At 47.7% G+C, this 25,457-nt stretch overlaps 1 protein-coding gene across 1 annotated transcript in view; it reads right to left on the minus strand.

The window, feature by feature from the left end:
- Positions 1–25,457, minus strand: part of SYNPO2L (synaptopodin 2 like) — a 58,710-nt gene that overhangs the window by 25,670 nt on the left and 7,583 nt on the right. The window contains exon 2 of the mRNA XM_074958451.1: positions 2,245–2,396. Coding sequence (XP_074814552.1) covers positions 2,245–2,396 — 152 coding nt within the window. The remainder of the gene's footprint in view (positions 1–2,244; positions 2,397–25,457) is intronic.

A 25,457-nucleotide genomic window follows, 5' to 3' on the forward strand; every position in this document is an offset into this window, starting at 1 on the left:
GGGAATCCAAGCTAGGAACAGTACCCTGGAGTCCTGGCTGTTAGGCCCCATCTCTCACTCGCACTCACTGGAATCAGCACGCTGACTCTCCCATTGGGAAGGAAACGAAGGCTGTGCTGCATGGGAACATGCATCTCTGCTCCTTGAGCCATATTTAACAGGCAGCAGCATTTGGCAAGCCCCATTGAAGAGTAAGGCCAGCTAGTTATGTTATCCCAAAGCCATCTAATGCTGGCCTCTGGACAGCTGATTCACACCCCCAGTGGGGAGACTGCCTGTGTCACTTTGCTAATTCAAAGTGTGTTGATTTTTGTCCCAGTGAAATTTGTCCCAGCACCTGCTGCCTGCAGGCGGTCTCCAATGTGGTGACATAAGGCCAGTGCTATTCTAGACACCTTCCGCAGGCCTCTCTTGTCACACTTAAGCACTGATAAGAGCCCAGAACCACAGGTGACCACAGCAGAATGTCTCAGTGCCCTGGCTCGCTCCCGCTAGACCAGGAGTAGGCAAACTTTTTGGCCTGAGGGCCACATCTGGGTGGGAAAATTGTATGCAGGGCCATGAATGTAGGGCGGGGGCAGGAGGTTGGGGTGTGGGAAGGGGGTGTGGTGTGCAGGAAGGGGCTCAGGGCAAAGGGTTGGGGTGTAGGAGGGGGCTCAGGGCAGGGTATTGGAGGGCAGGAGATGTGCAGCAGGAGGTTAGGGGGCTCAGGGCAGGGGTTTGGGGTACAGGAGGGGTTTGGGTTGGGTGCTCTGACCCAGCGCTGCTTACCTCGAGCAGCTCCGGGGTGGCAGCGGGGCTAAGGCAGGCTCCCTCCCTGCCCTGGCCCAACACTGCTCCCAGAAGTTGCCAGAATGTCTGGCAGTTGCTCCTGGGGAAGGGGTGGGGCAGGTGGCTCTGCTGCACACTGCCCTCACCTGTGGGTACCACCCCCAAAGTTCCCATTGGCCATGGTTCCCCACTCCCGGCCAATGGGAGCTGTGGGGGGGGTGGTGGTGCCTGCAGGCGAGGGCAGCACACAGAGCCCTCCCCTAGGGGTTGTAGGGATGTGGTGCTGGCCACTTGGAGGAGGGGCACGGGGCCAGGGCAGGCAGGGAGCCTGCCTTAGCCCCGCTGTGTCATGGGGCTGGCAATCCCCCGGGCTGGATTGAAAGCCCTGACAGGCTAGATCCGGCCCGTGAACGATAGTTTGCCCTCCCCTGCACTAGATGGAGACCTGGTACTGATTCCTTGTGGGTGGGGTCATCCTGCCCTTTTCTTCCCTGCGTGAGCACAGCCACCCTCTGGCCCCACTCTGCAGAGACCATCAGCCAGTGTGTTTCTTTATCGCTGTGGAAGGGACATTCACTAGTGCTTTGTCCAGTCTTGGGTACAATAGGGGTGAATTCTGCACTCTCATGGAGAGGGAGGAGATGGGACTTCCCAGGGCTTTTCTATCTCTAACCTACAGGATTTACTCCTGACCTGGACTGGACCCTAATCCAGCAAACCCTAAAGCACTTGTTTAACTTCTCAGGAATAGTCCCACTGAAGCCTACTCAAGTGCTTGAAGTTAGTCCCCTGCTTCAGTGCTTTGCTGGATCAGGACATTAGCCAGCTGGACCTCTTGCAGGCCAGAGGGGGGAACATGTCTGGATGTATGCTTCTGACTTATTTATGCCCCTGTTTCCATCCCATTATTGGCCTTACTATGGAATGCTGTCATTAATGCACCATGCCATGTTTCCTTTAATGTAATTGGCCCCTGTGTAATCAAACCCAGTTGTACAGAATACTCGTTTATCCAAAGTAAAGCAATGTCACTAATGTTACTTATGACTGTGATGAACTGTCTGGTGTGAAACACTGCCTGCTGCAGAATGGAATCATAATTGCTCATCTATGAGTCATATTCCCTACATTGCTAACATTGATTCCCTTAGCTAAAGCAATAGGAGCAGGAGGACCTGAGTTCTGTTCCCCACTATTGCCATGCAGTCTAATGGGCCGTGGAGTACGGCATAGAGACAACCAGGAAGCCCTAAGAGGCCATACACTTGTTGAATGCAAAGTCCTCCAGAGGTCTGTTTTTCTGACTTGTTTTCATGCCCCAGTGAACTAGGACAAGGCTGCCCTGCCTTGTGTTAGCTAAAGTGATACCCGCATCCAGCTGCATGACAGCTGCTGTGCAGAATGAAGCTGCGCTGCAGGGGGTCTGTATCCCTGCAGTTCGCTCCCTGCCTGGAGCCTGCACTTGGCTGTTACCGTTTCACACAGATGTGGAGCGTGTCGCTGGAGGAGTCGATGATGTGCATGGCGCTGGCGTGGGAAAGGCCGGTGCATGGCTTCCCGTTGATGGACACCAGTTCGTCGTTTTCCCACAGGCCCCCCCGGCAGGCTTTGCTTCTCTTGCGGATCTGGAAGAGGGAAAGCAGAGGGAGGCGGGGAGGGAGGGAAGGAAGTAGACTGTCTAACTCAATTGACTTTCAGCAACTGACTTATACATTGCTCTGCAAACTGTCCCCAGATAAGCCACATGAGGGCAGGGGGTGCTGCTCACTCAGAGCAAAGCACCAGGGGCTACTAGGAGGGCCATGGAGTCCAATCCTGGCTGACCCATAAGACCTCAGTCAATCCTCATGAATCTCAGTGCCCGTGAAGGGGTCCTTCCGATCTGCTAGGCGCAGAGCTGAGCTCTTCAGTAGCCAGATTCCAGTCTCTTAGTGTGAATTAACACCTCGATGCTCCTCTCCCCGCCTCTCATTCCCCACCTCTCCCCCTGGTTTCAAAGGGTGTCTGTGCTTGCAGGGAGGGAGCAGGGGCACTTTCACAATTAACCGTTAATCCGGCTGTGTCTCAGCTTCCCTGGCTGGGGTGGCTGAAGCCATCTCTCCGGTGGTCTTGCAAATAGAATGTGCACTGTGCATAAGTGGCTTTTCCCTTTCTCACCTCTAGACCCTTGGGATAGGGCCAGAATAAATGACACCTGCGTTGTAGGGAAGTGTTTTTCAAATGTGGCTGCATGCGGCCACCAGAGGCCTTTCTTGCTGCCACAGCCTCCTGGGTAGTGATGGTGGGGGAGAAAGCAGTGGCCCCTCCCACAGAGCTGCCAGCAGGGGCTGGGCCCTGCCCTCCTTTGCAGACACAAATGCCAGAGGAGCAGGCCGCTGGTGTGAGTTCCCGACCTTCCCAGGGGTGGTGGGGCTCGGGCTTCCAGGTTCAGCCCTGGGGTGGCGGGTGCCAGGCTCCAGACGCAGGGCTTCAGGCGCCATCCACCAGCCAGGGGGTTTTGGGCTCCAGCCCCAGGCTCGCCCCCCCCCATTCTCCTGGCCCCCACTGCTTCCCAACCCACCTCTCCATCCATGGCTTTCCGAGGATGCGTAAGTCTGCTGTGAAAAGCGATATTTGTATGTGTGTTAATATCACTTTTCACTGTCTCCCAGCTAGCTAGTAAGTCTGCTGTGAAAAGTGATATATACATAATCAGTTTTCACAGCAGCAGCCATACTAGCTAGCAAATCTTTAAAAAAAAAAAAAAAAAAAAGGCAGCCAAAAAAGCAAAAGAAACAACAAAATAGACACGAATGTGCAAAGCACCTTATTTTGTTTCTATTTTGTTTAGGTCCAGTAAAGAATAGAGACAACTGTATCTTATTTTTATTACTGAGTCTGCAGAAAAACCCTACATAAATAAATTACAATGATTTGGACATGTATATGTGCATATTTATTTGTTTTTCCTAAAGTTAATTAAGTATTTAAGGGAAAAATTGTCAGAGCGGCCACCAGCAAGAGTTGGTGGCCTCACTCTGACGCCACCAAAAAATTTCTTGTGAGAACCCCTGCGAGGGGCACTTGTAATGCAGACTGGACAGGCACGGAGCAACGAATAGTAATTAGCATGGATTGGATGGTGGGTCACAACATCTTCGGAGAGCTCCATTCCTAGCCAGGGATGCCTGTGTCATGATGCTTGGGTGGCGAAGGAGAGTCTCACAGAAGTGTCCCTGAAATCTCTGCACCATAAGACACCCTGTTCTCGGCCCATTATGCCTCTGTGCCACATGCCCCAAGGGAAATGTCCATATGGTAGGACCAAACATAGTGGTGGTACCATGGTGGGGTAAGTTACACATTACTTCTTGTCAACTGTTGAGAATAGCCCACTTCCACCTTAACTGAATTGGCTCGTTAGCACTGACCCCACACTTGGTAAGGCAACTCCCATCTTTTCATATGCTGTGTATTTATACCTCCCTACTGTATGTTCCACTCTATGCATCTGATGAAGTGGGTTTTAGCCCACGAAAGCTTATGCCTAAAAAAATTTGTTAGTCTCTACGGTGACACAAGGACTCCTAATTGTTTTTATTTGGGGGCCTGGTTTTCACTTCCTTTTCACTAGCATGAGTCAGGAGTAACTCCCCTGCAGCCAAATGCTGAGAGAAGAGAACCAGGCCCTAGGAGCCAGCTGTTTAGCAAGCAGGTATTGCTAGCAGGTGTCACCTGCATTGAGGTGGCATTCAGTGGTTATGCAAAATAAGTGAAGCTCTCATCGATCTAGGATCCTGTGGGACCAAATACAGCCCCTGGGGCAAGGGGACATAGCACGCATTGAAATCAGTGGGAGCTGCTCCTGCTTCTGCCAGGTTTGAATTGCCCCCAGCAGTGTTAGGGCTGGTACAGGCATGAATTAAAGTAGAAAGGGGCATGGCCTTCTGTGCTTCTGCTGGAGGCATTTCCTGCTCCACGCCCCAGCTTCTGCCTCCTCAGCATGTAATTTACACCCGTTGTGCCAGTCACGGAGGGCCCCACGTGCTTCCAGGAGAAGGCTCCAACACCACCTAGCGTTGGGCTCTGAGGGCCACGTCTGGGCTAGTTACGTTACTTTATCACTTACATCCACTGAGACCTGCCTTGGGCCAAATGCTGCCTTGTTATGCTAATGCAAATCTGGAGTAACCCCTTAGCGGGCACTGGAGCTACTCTGGATCTCCACTGATGTAACTGAGGCTGGTGTCTGGTTCCAAGGTTGCAGCAGAATGACAGCAGGGATGAATCTGGCTGCCTAAGGCTCTCTTACACCCAGTGGATAGTTTACCATCTTTTACATCACTTCTGAATTTGGCCCAGAGGCTTCCCTCCCTTGGGAGCTGCTGTGTCACAGAGTGAAAGGTTTCTCCTGTGGCTTTGGTGGCGTTCCTTCCTGTGTTGCTCCTACCTCTAGCAAGCCTTCTCCAACGCTATAACTGTTACTAGGTAGCATGTTGCTTGTGGATTAGTGGGCAGTGTCAGTTACAAAGTCACAGGGGCCTGTGGCTATGTGTCATGGCTCCTCAGCCCAGAGGCTGAGTGAGAGGCTGTAAGTTGCTCTACACGCCATCTGGCAAGTGGGGCTGGGCAGACAAGCGCTACACCTTACTCCAGATGCTGAGTACAAGCCTTGGACAGGGCCAGCTCTGGGGAGTGGAAGTCCGAGTCCTGATCATCGAGCACGTGCTTTCCCTGTGCCACTGGATGTTGCATTATTTAGATTATCACCTCTTCATTTAACACTATGAAGCTTCACTTGCATTGTAGACTGAAAAAGTGGCTCATTCTTTAAAGGCAGGGATGTAAGGTTAAATGGAAACTGCCGGGTAGTTCGGCCCGAAGTTAAAAACATAAAGGGACTGATTCTCATTTACAGTAGGGCCCAAGTACACTACAGTGGCAGTGGAAAGCGGCCCTACAGTTGTAGTAAATTACAATAATACCCATTTTAAAAAGAAAAGGAGTACTTGTGGCACCTTAGAGGCTAACCAATTTATCTGAGCATAAGCTTTCATGAGCTACAGCTCACTTCATCGGATGCAGTAGCTGTAGCTCACGAAAGCTTATGCTCAGATAAATTGGTTAGTCTCTAAGGTGCCACAAGTACTCCTTTTCTTTTTGCGAATACAGACTAATACGGCTGTTACTCCGAAACCCATTTTAAAGCTACTTTATGCTGCCAGAGTGGTGTAAAGGGGCCTTAGTGTAAATGAGAATCAGGCCCTGAAAGCTTTTATAAAACCTATCTCTCATAGGCATTTTTCCATAAAATCAGAACAAAAAACCCAAATGAAAACAGCTTTATTTGTGTCTGAATTGGTCCATTCCCCCAAGCAAACAAAACACATACACAGCTGTTCCAAGAGGGTCCAAACCACTATTACCAGTAGGCTTAAGAGGAGAATTCTGGTCTGGTAGCACTGGAGACCCACATTGCATGCACTTAGCACAGGTGTGAATGATAAAACAAGATGCAGGGCAGTGGGGACTCAGGCCAGTGATTTTTAACCTAATAGCCAACAGCTGAATTTGCAAATATTTCCCATGAATTTCTCTGGGTCCTGCAGTGGCGGGGAGCAAGAAATGAAGTCCATGCAGAGTATTTTATACCAGATCTAGTGCACCTTTGTGGTGGTGGGGGGAACCCCACAGTGAGCCACAGGCCTGAGACATTTAATGTCACCCCCATCTCCACTGAAAAGATGCATTCTCCCACCTCTCCCAGTGTGTCGTTGCTCATCAGCCAGACTCCCTAAGATTGGCGGTAGCCACACTCCTTAGGAAATGTGATGGGGTTGCACAAGGTGCTCAGTTCCCATTTTGGGGGAGACAGTTGTAGGGGCCCAGAGAAGGGCCTTCGGGACTGGCTGATATGCAGACTCAGACCATCTGCAGGTCTAGTGGGTGCATTCCAAGGACTCCTGTCTGCCAGTCAGAGTTGGAGTGGGCCTGTGGTCGAGGGGGCACCAACCACCCACAGCAGCACCCCTGCAGCTGTCCCATCAGCAAAGCAGAGGGGTAGGAGGGGCAGCAGCTTTAGCGTGGGTTCCTGGCTTTAGCTGCACCACGGAAATCATGAACCAAGAGCACCAGACCTGAGCAGCCAGGTCACAATGCCCAGAACGGGGAGCTGGGCCCAGCCCCACAGGATGGGAGCCACTGTGGTGTGGTGAGTGCTGAGCAGCTCTCCAACCCCACCAGAGCCTCCCCTCCACACTGGGCAGGGATATTGGCTGGGGTGGAGGGTGCTGCTGTGGGTGGTCTGTGCCCCCCTCACCACAGGGACCCATTCAGTCGGGAGTTGTTTGTCTTTATTTTGCCACAGCCTCTGAGTCTCAGCCCTGTGCTTTGCCTGCAGGCTTAAACTAGGGGCTGGATCATCCAAGCTGTCACATCCATCAGTCCAGCTTCCAATCTCTCCTCACCTTGGCTCTTCACCTCCTCATCCACCGCAACCATGAAGAGATGAGGGGATGAGAACGTGAGGGCCCAAAATAAACCCTGTCTGGAGAGAGAACAACTCCTCTGCTCTTATCAGAGCCCCACCCCATGCCCCCTCCTGCTTCCAGGGGCAGCTGTTAGCCAGCCAGATGAAGAGACAATAAAAAAAAACTCCACACCTCCCAGCTGAGACACAAGATACATCAGAGACCAGACACAGATGCAAGAAAGTCCCATGGACATTTAAGAACATAAGAATAGCCATACTGGGTCAGACCAAAAGGTCCATCCAGTCCAGTATCCTGTCTACCGACAGTGGCCAATGCCAGGTGCCCCAGAAGGAGTGAACCTGTTGGTAATGATCAAGTGATCTCTCTCCTGCCATCCATCTTCACCCTCTGACAAACGGAGGCTAGGGACACCATTCTTTACCCATCCTGGCTAATAGCCATTAATGGACTTAACCTCCATGAATTTATCCCGTTCTCCTTTAAACCCTGTTATAGTCCTAGCCTTCACAACCTCCTCAGGCAAGGAATTCCACAGGCTGACTGTGTGCTGAGTGAAGAAGAACTTCCTTTTATTTGTTTTAAACCTCCTACCCATTCATTTCATTTGGTGGCCCCTAGTTCTTATATTATGGGAACAAGTAAATAACTTTTCCTTATTCACTTTCTCCACACCACTCATGATTTTATAGACCTCTATCATATCCCTCCTTAGTCTCCTCTTTTCCAAGCTGAAAAGTCCTAGCCTCTTTAATCTCTCCTCATATGGGACCTGTTCCAAACCCCTAATCATTTTAGTTGCCCTTTTCTGAACCTTTTCTAATGCCAGTATATCTTTTTTGAGAGGAGGGGACCACATCTGTACACAGTATTCAAGATGTGGGCGTACCATGGATTTATATAAAGGCAATAAGATATTCTCCGTCTTATTCTCTATCCCTTTTTTGACTGCTGCTGCACACTGCATGGATGTGTTCAGAGAACTATCCAGGATGACTCCAAGATCTTTCTCCTGATTAGTTGTAGCTAAATTAGCCCCCATCATATTGTATGTATAGTTGGGGTTATTTTTTCCAATGTGCATTACTTTACATTTATCCACATGAAATTTCATTTGCCATTTTGTTGCCCAAACACTTAGTTTTGTGAGATCTTTTTGAAGTTCTTCACAGTCTGCTTTGGTCTTAACTATCTTGAGCAGTTTAGTATCTGTCAAGGTTCCTCCCCCACTCTGAACTCTAGGGTACAGATGTGGGGACCTGCATGAAAAACCTCCTAAGCTTATCTTTACCAGCTTAGGTCAAAACTTCCCCAAGGTACAAAATATTCCACCCTTTGTCCTTGGATTGGCCGCTACCACCACCAAACAAATACTGGTTACTGGGGAAGAGCTGTTTGGACACGTCTTTCCCCCCCAAATACTTCCCAAAACCTTGCACCCCACTTTCTGGACAAGGTTTGGTAAAAAGCCTCACCAATTTGCCTAGGTGACTACAGACCCAGACCCTTGGATCCTAAGAACAATGAACAATCCTCCCAACACTTGCACCCCCCGTTTCCTGGGAAATGTTGGATAAAAAGCCTCACCAATTTGCATAGGTGACCACAGACCCAAACCCTTGGATCTGAGAACAATGAAAAAGCATTCAGTTTTCTTACAAGAAGACTTTTAATAAAAATAGAAGTAATTAGAAATAAGAAATCCCCCCTGTAGAATCAGGATGGTAGATACCTTACAGGGTAATTAGATTCAAAACATAGAGAACCCCTCTAGGCAAACCCTTAAGTTACAAAAAAGATACACAGACAGAAATAGTTACTCTATTCAGCACAATTCTTTTCTCAGCCATTTAAAGAAATCATAATCTAACACGTACCTAGCTAGATTACTTACTAAAAGTTCTAAGACTCCATTCCTGGTCTATCCCCAGCAAAGACAGAATATAGACAGACAGACAGACCCTTTGTTTCTCTCCCTCCTCCCAGCTTTTGAAAGTATCTTGTCTCCTCATTGGTCATTTTGGTCAGGTGCCAGCGAGGTTACCTTTAGCTTCTTAACCCTTTACAGGTGAGAGGAGATTTCCTCTGGCCAGGAGGGATTTTAAAGGGGTTTACCCTTCCCTTTATATTTATGACAGTATCATCTGCAAACTTTGCCACCTCACTGTTTACCCCTTTCTCCAGATCATTTATGAATATGTTGAATAGGATTGGTCCTAGGACTGACCCTTGGGGAACACCACTAGTTACCACTCTCCATACTGAAAATTTACCATTTATTCCTACCCTTTGTCCCCTGTCTTTTAAACAGTTCTCAATCCATGAAAGGATCTTCCCTCTTATTGCATGACAACTTAATTTACATAAGAGCCTTTGGTGAGGGATCTTGTCAAAGGTTTTCTGGAAATCTAAGTACATTATGTCCACTGGATCCCCCTTGTCCACATGTTTTGTTGAGCCCCTCAAAGAACTCTAATAGATTAGTAAGACATGATCTCCCTTTACAGAAACCATGTTGACTTTTGTGCAACAATTTATGTTCTTCTATGTGTCTGACAATTTTATTCTTTCCTATTGTTTAAACTAATTTGCCCGGTACTGACATTAGACTTACCGGTCTGTAATTGCCAGGATCACCTCTAGAGCCCTTCTTAAATATTGGCGTTACATTAGCTATCTTCCAGTCATTGGGTACAGTAGCTGATTTAAAGGACAGGTTACAAACCATAGTTTATAGTTCCTCAATTTCACATTTGAGTTCTTTCAGAACTCTTGGGTGAATGCCATCTGGTCCCGGTGACTTGTTACTGTTCAGTTTCTCAATTAATTCCAAAACCTCCTCTAGTGACACTTTAATCTGTGACAATTCCTAAGATTTGTCACCTACAAAAGACGGCACAGGTTTGGGAATCTCCCTAACATCCTCAGCAGTGAAGGCTGAAGCAAAGAATTCATTTAGTTTCTCTGCGATGACTTTATCGTCTTTAAGTGCTCCTTTTGTATCTTGATCGTCCTGGGGCCCCATTGTTTAGCATGCTTCCTGCTTCTGATGTACTTAAAAACATTTTGTTATTACCTTTTGAGTTTTTGGCTAGCTGTTCTCAAACTCCTTTTTGGCTTTTCTTATTACATTTAATTTGGCCATTACATTTAATTTGGCAGTGTTTATGCTCCTTTCTATTTACCTCACTAGGATTTGACTTCCACTTTTTAAAAGATGCATTTTTATCTCTCACTGCTTCTTTTACATGGTTGTTAAGCCATGGTGGCTCTTCTTTAGTTCTTTTACTGTGTTTTTTAATTTGGGGTATACATTTAAGTTAAGCCTCTATTATGGTGTCTTTGAAAAGTGTCCATGCAGCTTGCAGGGATTTCACTCTAGTCACTGTACCTTTTAATTTCTGTTTAACTAACCTCCTCATTTTTGCATAGTTCCCCTTTCTGAAATTAAATGCCACAGTGTTGGGCTGTTGAGGTGTTCTTCCCACCACAGGAATGTTAAATGTTGTTATATTATGGTCACTATTTCCAAGCGGTCCTGTTATAGTTACCTCTTGGACCAGATCCTGCGTTCCACTCAGGACTAGATCGAGAGTTGCCTCTCCCTTTGTGGGTTCCTGTACCAGCTGCTCCAAGAAGCAGTCATATAAAGTATCGAGAAATTTTGTCTCTGCATTTCGTCCTGAGGTGACATGTACCCAGTCAATATGGGGATAATTGAAATCCCCCACTATTATTGAGTTCTTTATTTTAATAGCCTCTCTAATCTCCCTTAGCATTTCATTGTCACTATCACTGTCCTGGTCAGGTGGTCAATAATAGATCCCTACTGTTATATTCTTATTAGAGCATGGAATTACATAGAGATTCTATGGAAAATGTGGATTCATTTAAGATTTTTATTTCATTTGATTCTACATTTTCTTTCACATATAGTGCCACTCACCTCCCCTTCCCCACATGACCTGTTCTGTCCTTCAGATATATTTTGTACCCCGGAATGATTGTGTCCCATTGATTGTCCTCACTCCACCATGTTTCTGTGATGCCTATTATATCAATATCCTCCTTTAACACGAGGCACTCTAGTTCACCCATCTTATTATTTAGACTTCTAGCATGTGTACAAGCACTTTAAAAACTTGTCACTGTTTATTTGTCTGTCCTTTTCTGATGTGTCAGATTCTTTATGTGCATGTTTCTCGTCTGATCTGGCCCATACTTTATCCTCTTCCATCCTCTCCTCCTGACTAAAACCTAGAGAATCTCTATCTCTCTCTCTCTATCACTCTCATTAGAGAAATGCCACCCATTGCTCGGCACCAGGTGGGGGATAGCCCTCAGATTGAGTTGTTTCCGATGTTGGAGAGAGAGCATAGAGGTAAGCTTTGACAGCAGCATCAAAGAGGTCACTCTTCCCATCCCATTGTGCTCCTACAGGCCAGTTTGTGCCAGTTGGATGCAGAGATGGGGTGGAGACAGGCAGAACCAGTGAATTGATCTGTTGGCCTATTTAGGGTCCTACAGGGCCCTCACTCACTGTGCTGGCCAGGGTGGGTGAGCATGGATTCGGGTGCATTTCATGCTCTCAGTTTAGTCAGGTTTGGACTTGGGGGAGGCAGGACGGACAGCGAGATCTGCAACGAGCAGGCTGAGGGCCATGATTCAATAACAGGCTTCAGCTGTGCTTGGGAGGGACTTTCCACTCAGCCACCAGCACAGGATCCTGGAGACTATGGCCTGGGCTGCACACAGGCATGCACCAGAAAAACAGAAGAGACAGATATTTCAGTGCTAGCCCGTGAAGGCCAGCAAGGGGGCTCCAGCGCCTTCCCATCCTCCCTCCTCCCTGGAAAAAGGAGCCAACTCCCAGCACAGGTGGAGAAATACAGAGCCAAAAAATAGGATGAAAGGCTTCCCAGCTGTCAGCACTCCTGCGTCCAGCTGCACACGGGTGTATCAATCACCTCTCAGAGCAGAGCTACGAACAGTGTATTCACAGAGCAGCTGGATTCTTCTGGGAGTTCTGTGAGAGCGCAGCCCAGGGCTGAAGACAGCAGAGGCTATTATGTGGAGAGGAGGAAATATGCACATGCTGCAGAAAGGATGGGGCTATTTGGCAGCCATGCCAGTGTGGTGCACTATGCCATTGACATCCATCTCTGGACAGGGAATGGCACAAACATGCCAAGACTGGCCAAGTCACAGCCTGCGCGTCTCGCTCAGTGGGAGGTCAGTAGACGTCACAGGCCAGGCATGCGGGACAGGCTGCCATGCAGGCTGCAGGACCTACTCATCTTGTCAAAATAACACCCCCTGCTAGCCAGCCAGGAACCGCAACACCAGTAACTGGGAAGGAGTGTTTGCCTATGGTCCTGACTAGGAGAGAAAGGTGTTGGACAGCAGCTGGAAATGGGAAATGATGGGAAAAGTGGAATTTTAAAGGAACCTGAGGGAAATCCTCTCTGAACCCTCCACTGGCATTGTGGTGTGGGAGCCCCTTGCAACCTCTTTCTTGTCAATTTCAGAAGCCACTTTGGTGAGCTCTGAGGAGGGGGCCCAGGGATCATGGCCTCAATGCTGAGGACCCCTTTGTGTGCGGGCTTCTTTGGGGTGCCACTATGCTTGGCACCATGGTTCCTCCTTTTGGAGAAAAACAAACCCCGAACAATCTTCCCCTCCCACCAGTTCTCTGAGCATCATGTATCTTCCTGGCCTGCTGTTCTGCCCGCCCTGTTCACCTCACATTTTCGTTAGAACTGGGATCACCATCCAAAGGGCTAATTCAGCCCCCTCTGGCACCAGCAGCTAGCACTGTGAGTAGATTCCAAAACCAGACGACACCTGGAGGTCCCCAGAGGGGAGCAGTTTTTCATTCCTCTCAGAGTCTCCATTTGGAGAACTCATTCGCTTCTGTGGGATGACACACATGCTTACATTGAGGCATGTTTATGGCCTTTCCTAAATCAGGGCCTTGTTCATTTATGCAAATGAAAATACAAGAAATTCAAACATGACTAAAACAGGGATGTGTTTGATTCCCCCCCTACCCCCATATGACTGTATTCCTCATAGATTGCAAACTCTTTGGGGAGCAAACTTGTGTGTTTGTGCAGCACCTAGCACAAAGAGAGGGGGCTGACACAGATTGGAACTTCTGGGTGCCCCTGTGATATAAATGTTTATTTTTATCACTATCTCCATTAGGTGCCTGTGAAACTAGGAAGCGGAGATTTAAAGTTGATCTTTGAACCCACTGACTCAAATGGAAGTTGGTTACATTTCTGAGTGGTTTTTATAGCTCATGGTTTTCCTGCTGTTTACACTGATTGTTTTTCTGTTTTATTTTCAATAGCGTGGATTAATTCTGATATGAGGGTGAAATTCCCATTTAAATCAATGTCACTGGCAGAATTTGGACTGATATTTCTAATCTAAATCAATGCTAATTAATGATAATGCCTTCTCTTGAAAAAAATCTTATACACAGTACTCACACCCTAACTGTATCCCCACCACTCTCTGTCTTAAGTACTTAGAGACCTTTATCACCACAGGATCTGAGTGACTCATCGTCTGTGATACAGTTATCCTCACAATACCACGGTGAGGCAGGGCAGTGCCATTATCCCCATATTGCAGTGGGGGAACAGAGGCACAGAGGGACTAAATGACTTGGCCATGGTCACACAGAAAGTCTGTGGCAGAGCACGTCTCTAGAGCCTTAGACTAGCACTCTAACCACTGGACCATTTTCCTTCTACTATCTCCCCAGCTTCCATTTTTCCAGTCTACACATACATGTTCCTTTCCTACTTGCTCATCAGTAGGGCTATGATTTTGTCCCAGAGGTCAAGGAAATAATGAATTTCAATAAAGTCTGTGAACTTTTGGAAATGGCTGTAAAAACACACTTGATTAGGCCCCCAAACTGAGTAGCATTGTTACCTGGCGCAAGGGTATAGTGAAAACCACATTGTTTAGTGACCTTTTTTTGGTGACTTATCTTTTTTTCCCTCACACCTCTGCCATGAAAGATATGAAAAATTTCCAAGCCAAAAATCACAATCTTACTCATGGGCCATCCCTCCAAATCTTTTGCTCTCTGAGGGCTCATTTGTCCATGGAGTTAAGGTAAATTAACTAAAGCTGTGAAGTTAATGCACATAAACAAAAGTGTGTTAAACCCAGTGTGGACACTCTCACACAGAAGCTCAAGTATTAGTTCCTGTACCTTGATCCTAGAACGGCACGAACTAAGGCCACTTCTGAATGAGTGCATCCATCCAGGGGTTTACTGTGCTTTAGCATATGTGCATTAATCTCACAGCTTTAGTTAATTTGTCTTCACTTTCCTAAATATCCCCATGTAGATAAGCCCTTAGTTGCTGCTCTCTGTGCTCCCTCTAGTTGTGATCATTAGCATGAAAGGTAAAAGTGACCTCCCTTCTACCACAGTCCTAGGAATAAAAGAAAAGGAGGACTTGTGGCACCTTAGAGACTAACAAATTTATTTGAGCATAATCTTTCATGAGCCACAGCTCACTTCATCGGATGCATGCAGTAGAAAATACAGTGGGGAGATTTTATATACACAGAGAACATGAAACAAGGGGTGTTACCATACACACTGTAATGAGAGTGATCAGGTAAGGTGAGTTATGGAGGGGGGGGGGACGGACACCTTTTGTAGTGATAATCAAGGTGGGCCATTTGTAGCAGTTGACAAGAATGTGTGAGGAACAGTGGGGGGGGGGAATAAACATGGGGAAATAGTTTTACTTTGTGTAATGCCACATTCACTCCCAGTCTTTATTCAAGCCTAAGTTAATTGTGTCCAGTTTACAAATTAATCACAATTCAGCAGTCTCTCCTTGGAGTCTGTTTCTGAAGTTTTTTTGTTGAAGAATTGCAACTTTTAGGTCTGTAATTGAGTGACCAGAGAGATTGAAGTCTTCTCCGACTGGTTTTTGAATGTTATAATTCTTGACCTCTGATTTGTGTCCATTTATTCTTTTACGTAGAGACTGTCCAGTTTGGCCAATGTATATGGCAGAGGGGCATTGCTGGCACATGATGGCATATATCACATTGGTAGATGTGCAGGTGAACGAGCCTCTGAGAGTGTGGCCGATGTGATTAGGCCCTATGATGGTGTCCCCTGAAGAGATGTGGACACAGTTGGCAACTGGCTTTGTTGCAAGGATAGGTTCCTGGGTTAGTGGTTCTGTTGTGTGGGTGGCTGGTGAGTATTTGCTTCAGGCTGGGGGGCTGTGTGCTAGCAATGACTGGCCTGTCTCCCAAGATCTGTGAGAGTGATGGGTCATCCTTCAGGATAGGCTGTAGATCCTTGATGATGCGTTGGAGAGGTTTTAGTTGGGGGCTGAAGGTGATGGCTAGTGGCGTTCTGTTATTTTCTTTCTTGGGCCTGTCCTGTAGTGGGTGAATTTTGGGTACTCTTCTGGCTCTGTCAATCTGTTTCTTCACTTCAGCAGGTGGGTACTGTAGTTGTAAGAACGCTTGATAGAGATCTTGTAGGTGGTTGTCTCTGTCTGAGGGGTTGGAGCAAATGCAGTTGTATCTTAGACTTGGCTGTAGACGATGGATCGTGTGGTGTGGTCTGGATGAAAGCTGGAGGCATGTAAGTAAGCATAGTGGTCAGTAGGTTTCCAGTATAGGGTGGTGTTTATGTGACCATCGCTTATGAGCATCATAGCGTCCAGGAAGTGGATCTCTTGTGTGGACTGGTCCAGGCTGAGGTTGATGGTGGGATGGAAATTGTTGAAATCATGGTGGAATTCCTCAAGGGCTTCTTTTCCATGGGTCCAGATGATGAAGATGTCATCAATGTAGCGCAAGTAGAGTAGGGGCATTAGGGGACGAGAGCTAAGGAAGCGTTGTTCTAAGTCAGCCATAAAAATGTTGGCATACTGTGCGGCCATGCGGGTACCCATAGCAGTGCCACTGATTTGAAGGTATCTATTGTCCCCAAATGTGAAATAGTTATGGGTGAGGACAAAGTCACAAAGTTCAGCCACCAGGTTTGCCGTGACATTATCGGGGATACTGTTCCTGACGGCTTGTAGTCCATCTTTGTGTGGAATGTTGGTGTAGAGGGCTTCTACATCCATAGTGGCTAGGATGGTTTTTTCAGGAAGATCACCGATGCATTGTAGTTTCCTCAGGAAGTCAGTGGTGTCTCGAAGACAGCTGGGAGTGCTGGTAGTTTAGGGCCTGAGGAGGGAGTCTACATAGCCAAACAATCCTGCTGTCAGGGTGCCAATGCCTGAGATGATGGGGCGTCTAGGATTTCCAGGTTTATGGATCTTGGGTAGCAGATACAATATCCCTGGTCGGGATTCTAGGGGTGTGTCTGTGCGGATTTGTTCTTGTGCTTTTTCAGGGAGTTTCTTGAGCAGATGGTGTAGTTTCTTTTGGTAACCTTCAGTGGGATCAGAGGGTAATGACTTGTAGAATGTGGTGTTGGAGAGCTGCTGAGCAGCCTCTTGTTCATATTCTGACCTATTCATGATGACAACAGCACCTCCTTTGTCGGCCTTTTTGATTATGATGTCAGAGTTGTTTGATTACGATGTCAGAGTTGTTTCTTGAATAAAGACTGTGTAATGACACATCCACTCCCAAAGTAAAACTATTTCCCCATGTTTATTCCCCCCTCCCTACCCCCCACTGTTCCTCAGACGTTCTTGTCAACTGCTGGAAATGGCCCACCTTGATTATCACAACAAAAGATGTTCCCCCCGGCCCCCTGCTGGTAATAGCTCACCTTACCCGATCACTCTCGTTACAGTGTGTATGGTAACACCCATTGTTTCATGTTCTCTGTGTATATAAAATCTCCCCACTTTATTTTCTACTGCATGCATCCGATGAAGTGAGCTGTAGCTCACGAAAGCTTATGCTCAAATAAATTAGTTAGTCTCTAAGGTGCCACAAGTCCTCCTTTTCTTTTTGCGGATACAGACTAATACGGCTGCTACTCTGAAAACAGCCCTAGGAATATACCCCATCTTTTCTTTCTTTCATTACGCTGCCCGTTCCTCTAATTTATCACATTTCATCAGCAGGAGGGTGGGAGAGGAAAGCAGTTAAGAAGGAAGAGAAAGCAAGGGATGAAAGAAAAACTGGTGAAGGCAGCAAGTGAGGAAGACAGGAGGGGAGAAGTGATTGAGCAGAGAAGGAGAGCATGGAGGTAGGGCAGGGAGGAGAATCAGGAGAATTTTCCTTTTACAGGCCCATGGAGATGAAAGGACCAAGTGACTGCTGGATGTGTCACTGTGGATTTCGGCAGGGCTTTGGGAACAGAATGCAAGCGGGGGGTAGGAGGGAGTCAGATGTGGATTGGCAGCATCTGTCCTTCAGTGTGAACTATATTTAGATAGCGGTATGTGTGGGGTGACACAAGCTGGAGCACTAATAATGGAGATGTCCTGATTAAAATGCAGCAGTTTCGTGTCTAAACTGATCACGGCCAAGGGCCCTTCTCGAAGCCTTTCACCCAAGCTCCCTGCAACACTGCACCTCCAATCCAACACTGCACAGCCCTGGTTAAGAAGAGCTTGTGCCTAAGCCGTGGGTGGAGGAGAGCTGGAAAGCTAATTAAGCCATTAGGCAGAGCCTACAAAGAGGTACAGGAAGTTAGTAAGAGGGAGAGAGTAGGGTTGTTAACTTTGTAATATTTAAAAACCAGACACTCCAGCATAGGGTGACCATATTTCCCAAAGGGAAAACAGGACACTGCGTGGGGCTAGCCTGAGCCTCCCTGCCACCCTCTCCCCGTGCAGGGCTGTCCTGAACCACTCGCCCGAGCCCTTTTCCTGGCCCAAGCCACACGCCTGAGCCTTCCCCCCCCACCTCCTCGCGTAGGGCTGGCATTGCTGCTTGCTCGAGCCCTGCCTGCCCCCCGCACGAGGCTGGCATCACTGGTCCCCATCCTCCTGCACATTCCTCCACACCCCACTTTTTTGACAAAAGTGGCCATTTGTCCCAATTTCTCGTATCAACTGACCAAGTTAGCAAAAACAAATAAGACAAATGCCCACTTTTGCCCCCCCCTCAAAAAAAATCAGGACAGGGCTTAAAAAAGGGACTGTCCCAGCCAAAACTGGATGTACGGTCACCCTACTCCATCAGGAGTGTTGGAATCTACCTGGCCCTGCCCCTGCCTCCCAAGGCCCTGCCCTGCCTCTTCCTCCAAGGCTCCACCCTGCCTCGCCTCTTCCCCAAAGCCCCGCCCCCATTTGCTTCTCTTCACCCCGGCCCCCATTGCTTGCCACTTTCCCCCTCTACTCCCACCCATGCCTGGGTTGGAAGGGACTCACCTGTGGAGCTGGGCTGGGAGCTGGGAGCTGGGGGCTAGTGTGGTTCATAACCTGGCGCCTCCCCCTACCCCATGTTGACTGGACGTTGGGTGTCTGGCATAGGTACTGACTCCATGGGTGCTCCAGGGTTGGAAAAAGATTAGCGGGTGCTTAGCACCCACAGGTAGCCAGTTCTCTCTCTCCCACCCAGCACCTCCTGCCCGCCAGTAGCCCCACCGATTAATTCCTCCCACTCCCTCCCAGCGCCTCCTGCCTGCCGTGATCAGCTGTTTTGCAGTGTGCAGGAGGCACTGGGGTGGGGGGAGGAGGAGGAGCGGGGATGAGGCATGCCGGTAGGGGCAGAGCAAAGGCGGGGAGAGATGGGGTGGGGCTTTGGGGAAGGAGTGGAGTGGGGGTGGGACCTGGGGCTGAGCGGGGGTTGAGCACTCCCAGGAAAAAGAGGAAGCCAGTGGTTGTGGTGTCCGGTCAGTAGATCTGGACACTTTCCAGTTGAAAACTGGGCATCTGGCAACCTCAGGACCTGCTGAGAGCTCCCTAAGACTGTAAGAATACGGCTGTATATTGTACAAGGGTGATGTGAACCGACATTATAAATAAACTGCACCGGATGTTTTACCAGCACAAGGGTCTCTAAGCAGTTTGTGGACTTGAGCAGAGGCAGGAGCGAGTGGGTCCTGCCACAAGGTGGTTGTGTTAAATTTCAGTGAACATATGTTGGTTTAAATTGAAGTATTCCCCTACAGCACTGGAAACACAAATAGCCTTGTGTTAGAGCAGGCGAACCAGGGAGTGAAACTGACCAGCCTGCTTTCAGTAGCCAAGATGAGGGATAGCAAAAAATAAAACAAGGCGCATCAATGGTGAAAAGTGAACTACATTTGTAAAGTTATTTCCGAGTTAGTAATGGAAGGTCTTATTAGCGACATGAGCAAGGGAATTTTTGTGATATACAGGGCCTGACTCTGATCTCACATACACCCCTGATTTCTACTGGTTGGCAGCACGGTAGGAGAATCAGTCCCATTGTTTTTATTTAGTCTGACAGTCCGTTCAAACAGAAAGCAGCAGGCATAGGCCACTCTGAGAAGACAGTATGGATGGCTGAGATTACCAGAATCTCTGGTCTTCTAAGCCAAAAGCTCAGCTCAAGCCTGGAAGCTGAAAACAGATCTGTACACGGAGCTAACCTCAGAGGATCGAAAGAAAGCTCCGAAGATAAAGGTTTTCGATTACTTCACTGGGGAGAGAAGATGAGAACTGAGTGAGATACAGCAACGTTGCCAAGCAAGAATGCCATTTACACTAGAATAGCTACTGAAGGCATTAGATAAGTACTTGACCCGAAACAGAACGAAGCAGCAAGATATCAGGTTTTTATATGAAGGCTGGAGTCAAATGCATATGTCAGCAAGCTGAGAGCCCCAGCTTTTGCAATACAAACGATTCATTGAGCAGAAACCAGATCATGTGTGGCATTCCCAAGATCCACTTGCAGGCCAGATTCTGCTCCCATTGACATCAGTGGAGGCGGGATCAAACCCTCAGAGGACTATTGCTCAGAGAAGCAGATCTAGCCCCAGATAAATGTCTCTTCATAGGGAGCAGGACTTTGCTGCTGTGGAAAGAGAAGGTGAGGGAAACTTGAACCTGAGATGGACAGAGTACAGTGAGAACAGGAATATGAGAGATCTAGAATGCCATGAGAAGGGGTGGGGAAAATGCCCAATCGATGGGCAAGAAGTGTGGGACACAGAACCACTCTGAGTCAGTGCCACATTTACAGCAGGAAGACGAAAGCTGGAGGAACTCAATGGCTCCAGGGACTGGTAGCAGTTTCATATAACAGACTTTCACCTGTCAGTTGCTGGTTGGAATGCAGCTCTGGGGTCTGATTGCGCCTTGTGTTACTACAGTTTTTATGCCAGTATAACTGCACTGAACACACTGGAGTTACCGTGGTGTAAAAGTGGAGTAATAAGGCCCATGACAAGAGGGGCCAAAAGTTGTTGGCCTTTGATTGGTGACCTACGTGGAAAGTGTCTGGTGGTTTCAGCCCAGGGCCTGAGGACTGCAGAAACAGGCACCACAATTGTCATTTATGATTCTTCTTTCTGGCAGCAGAGGGGCCAAAGCCGGAATGGTCATTAAGCTTAAATTACTCTCTGGGTGATTCCTCCGGGGGCACAGTGATAAAGCATTGTGAGACACATCACATTGCCACATGCCACACGTATTCTGGGGATAAACTGGTAACCTCAGTCTCCAGAGCTGTCAATATGTAATGTTTTGCCAGCACTAAATTAACACAACATGTTATAAATAGCACAGGCTGGTGCAGTACAGGGAAAGGCAGAAGAGCACAGGGTGGATTACACCAAACACAATAAAATCATGCCTGTGTGCCCAAAGCCAGCCCAGGGACCCAGACAATACCTGCACTTCCCAAGAATGCCATGAGAATGCTTCGCTGTTCAACTACTAGCTTGGTGCCCCAGTTTTTAATATAACGCCAGGAACAACAAGGAGAGGAAAAACTAGTCTGCAGAAATGGCACCAAGTGCTGGTGCCACATAGTAAAAGCATTCTGCAGCAAATAGGTAAATACAAGCTTAAAATCACAATCCTTGCAAACAAAATTGCTTTCAGCTGGCATCCACCAGCAACACAGGCAGCGGCACGGATCACAGTTTACCACCACAATACTTTTAGTCTGAGAGACAATGAGGGCCGAGAACAAAACATCTCTACCAATCATACTAGTAGAATATGAAGATGTGATCCCAGGAGATGAACACAGGTGTGGTAAAATCACCTTGCAAATTCACAGTGCTCTTGTGTGTACCACAAGGCTAACAAAATGCAGAGCGCCACTGGCCCTAGTGGAGCACCTAAATAAAGAACCTGTTGAGAAGGGACATGGTTGCTTTGATTGGAGCACACACTGTGTGGATCTGTAGCGCAGCGGTGGTGAGGAACCCATCAAAAACTCTTTCCCAGATGCGGGCGATAAGGCAAAGGCAACATCCATCTCTAGTACTCAGGATGGCTCCTGGTACACAGAGCTGGCAGGAACCTTCAGGTGCCTCATGACCTTTTGGCTGGCAGCATTAGGTATGGATTCATGGAGGAAATCAGATCAGCCTTTGGGGGCTTCCACTACAATTGCTGACAGTCATCCACTAAAGGGACTTCTGGGCCTCCTAGGGGATAGTAGCATCTACCTGGCTGTGAGTGGACAGGCTATAAGGGATGGAGCCATTGGAGACTGCTTCAGCACAAAGCTGGGATAGTTCTTAGACAGTGGGCAAAAAACTAAGAAGTAACAGTCAGCATGGATCCTACAGGGAGGGGAACGGGATTCAAAACGGAAGAGTTTGAGAAAGAGACCTGGAAGTGGAATTATCCCTGAGGGCAAATTGTGAGGAGCTAACTAGGTGCATTAGTGGGAGTTACTGAGCAGCTGTATCATGACACTGAATACATATTTATATGATTTAAGAACTGGTCCTGATTTCACAGCAAAACTAACACAAAGAGCATGGAACAGTCTCTCTCCGATTTTGCATATCCTTGTCCAGCCATCCCTCTAATCTTTTTATTCCATTTTGAGATGGTGTGGTCCATGTGCATGCTCTTTCCTTGCCCTTAATCCTGAGCACTGGTGATGCCCAGGGAATCGAGACCTGGACCATCAGTTGAGGTAAATTGGTTATGCAGATTTGCACCAGCTGTGGATCTGGTTCTCCGTGTACAGTTCACCTTCTGCCCTGGGCCTGACAATCCTAACTCTTTACCTCATCTGGGAGGAACGGAGCTATTCCAGGAGTCTCCTGCAAAACCATTCTGTTCCTAAAGCTCAGCAGCAGGGCTGATCCTACCCGGTGTTACCCTCATGCTGGGTGCGTAGCTTGCGGTGCTCTCATACTCAAGATGCCTGTGTGACCACACACCCTGCGTGGCTGACTGAGCTTTCTGTAGATACACCATGAACTGAGTTCCACAAGCCTGCTTCCTAAATACCTTCTGAGTGGTGGCCACAGCACCTGCCTAACTGCTGAAAAGCCATAAAACAAGTTCAGGAGCACTCTGAAAGCTGGTAAGGGCAACTGGGCCCTTTCCACTGTGCAGCCTGGATGTATTAGGCATGTCGAGGCCAGAGCTTCTGGCTTCTATCTATTATACTGCCAGCAACATTGTTTCTGTGCCACAGTGTGTTAGGGCAGCTCCCACTGGCCGCGGTTCGCCACTCCAGGCCAATGGGAGCTGCGGGAAGGGCAGCCAGCACGTCCTTTGGCCCCCGCCGCCTCCCGCAGCCCCCATTGGCCTGGAGCGGCAAACTGCGGCCAGTGGGATCCGCGATCTGCTGAACCTGCGGACGTGGCAGGTAAACAAACCAGTCCGGCCCGGCAGGGGCTTTCCCTGAACAAGCGGCGGACCGGCTTTGAGAACCACTGTGTTAGGGCATCCATCTGTTTAGCTCATTAATAAAATCGGTTGCCTCTTTAGCTTGACTTTTGGTGCAGCTTTCCCAGCTGTATGTTAAAACATTTACCCTTTTCTACTGTGGGTTTCCCAGGCATTATTGAATTCCAACATGTTTCCTTTAACTCGTTCTTCATTTCTGCCACGTTTGAGAGTTGTGATGCTGCCCTTCCTCCACGTCAGGGCCATACCTTACGTATGGCTTTACCATATAGGCATTACAGCTGATTGCCTATGTGGAGCAAAATAGTCACTAAGTGTCTCTGTGCTTGGCTGTGAGCTGCTAGGCGCAGATATCTGCCAGTTAACCTATGGTACGAGTCAACCCTAAAGCTGGCCCTGTCACAATTTAATATTGGTGCTTCAGACCGGCTGATTGTATTAGGGTCACTGGATCCTGGGCACAGTTGAGTAGAGGGAGCCATGTGCATCTCCCTGATCCTGAGACCAGCCTGGTTGCCCCTTGGTATAGTTTAGAGCAGTCTCAGGGCTGCTTTAAATTACATCAGACTGCCTATGGTCCCCAGGGGCTGATTGCCAGAGTGCAGCTCACTCTGAACATATCCCTTAAACCAGCTGTGGAAGATGGGGTGGCATAGAAGCCAGCTATGCCAGTTCTGCATCAGCTAGGCCCAGCATGGGGAGCCAGCTGCTCTCTCCCCCTTTGTGCTGCCTGGAGTGGGGCTCACAACTGAGCCCTTCATATAGCCACGAGGTTTAAAACACCTACTCAAGCTATGTATTCTCCATGTAAGACGACTTGGTCTCTGTATGGAGAAGCAGCTTCAAATCCCACTTTTAACCTGTTTCTTTATTCAGTTGAGGCAAACTCAGTGACTGCATGTTGGAAAGAACAGTTTACAACATGTGTACCCACTGATGAGTTCTAAATTAGTTGCAGCTTTAAAGAAAGTTCTTGGCATCACCGAGAACAGCTCAACAAAAATATTGGTTCAAGGTACGGCAATGGTAGAACAAACAAACAAACAATAAAAAAAAAACAAATAAGATTGTATGATGTATTAGGAAAGGGACAGAGAATAATATGAAAAGTATTCTAATGCCATTAATACATGTCTGATACAGCCTGCGTTCAGTTTTCTACATCTTGTCTCAAGTCACAGTAGATATGAAAAAGGTCCAGGGAACAGCAATAAAAATGATTAAACATATCAAGGGCTTCCATATGCAGAGGACATTAAAAAAAACTAGGATGTTTACTTGACAAAGCAGAAGATTAAGAGGAACTATGAGAATGGTGCTTCTATGATATAAAATAATGAGTAGTGCAGTGCAAGTCAGCCAGGCACACCAATTTACCTTGCCTTATAAAGCAAGAGCAAAGGACTACTCAAGTTAAACAGGAACTGGTGACAAGGAAATACTACTGTGACAGGTTGAGGTCACAGAGACCCCCTTGGAACTGCCACCTGAGGTGCTGACACTACCTCTGAGCGCATTTTCCTGGCCAGCTTGGGACTTCAGTACCCTGTCTTGTTGTGCCAGACATGCTAGCCTGCTGCAACACAGACCCAGGTCTGAACCACGTCCCGCAAAAGCTGCAGACTTAACTGAAAACAGCATAAGAAGTGCTCCTGTCTCTAGCACCCAGACACCCAGCTCCCCTTGGGATCCAAACCCCCAGTAAATCCATTTTACTCTGTATAAAGCTTATACAGGGTAAACTCATAAATTGTCTTCCCTCTATAACATGGATAGAGATATGCACAGCTGTTTGCTCCTCCAGGTATTATTTACTTACTCTGGGTTAATAAATAAACAAAAGTGATTATATTAAATATAAAAAGTAGGATTTAAGTGGTTCCAAGTAATAACAGGCGGAACAAAGTAAGTTACCAAGCAAAATAAAACAACCACACACAAGTCTATACAGTAGGAAACTAAATGCATTGTAATCTCACCCTCAGTGATGTTCCAATAAGCTTCTTTCACAGACTAGACTCCTTTCTAGGCCCAATCCTTTCCCCGGTACAGTCCTTGTTCCAGCTCAGGTGGTAGCTAGGGGATTTCTCATGACCACAGCCCCCCTTGTTCTGTTCCACCCCCTTTTATAGCTTTGGCACAAGGTGGGAATCTTTTGTCTTTTTGGGTCTCCACTCCTCCTTCTAAATGGAAAAACACCAGGTTTAAGATGGATTCCAGTATCAGGTAACATGGTCACATGTCCTGTGAGACCCCCCCCAAGCCTTCATTTTTTTTGGCCTGACTCACAGGAAGGTTTGCAAGTAAACAGAGCCATCTACAATCAATTGTCCTTGGTAATGGGAACCATCAAGATTCCAAACCACCATTAATGGCCCACACTTTGCATAATTAGAATAGGACCTCAGAGTTATATTTCATATTTCTAGTTTCAGATACAAGAATGGTA

The sequence above is a fragment of the Natator depressus genome, chromosome 7, assembly GCF_965152275.1.
Source record: "Natator depressus isolate rNatDep1 chromosome 7, rNatDep2.hap1, whole genome shotgun sequence".
NCBI lineage: Eukaryota > Metazoa > Chordata > Testudines > Cheloniidae > Natator > Natator depressus.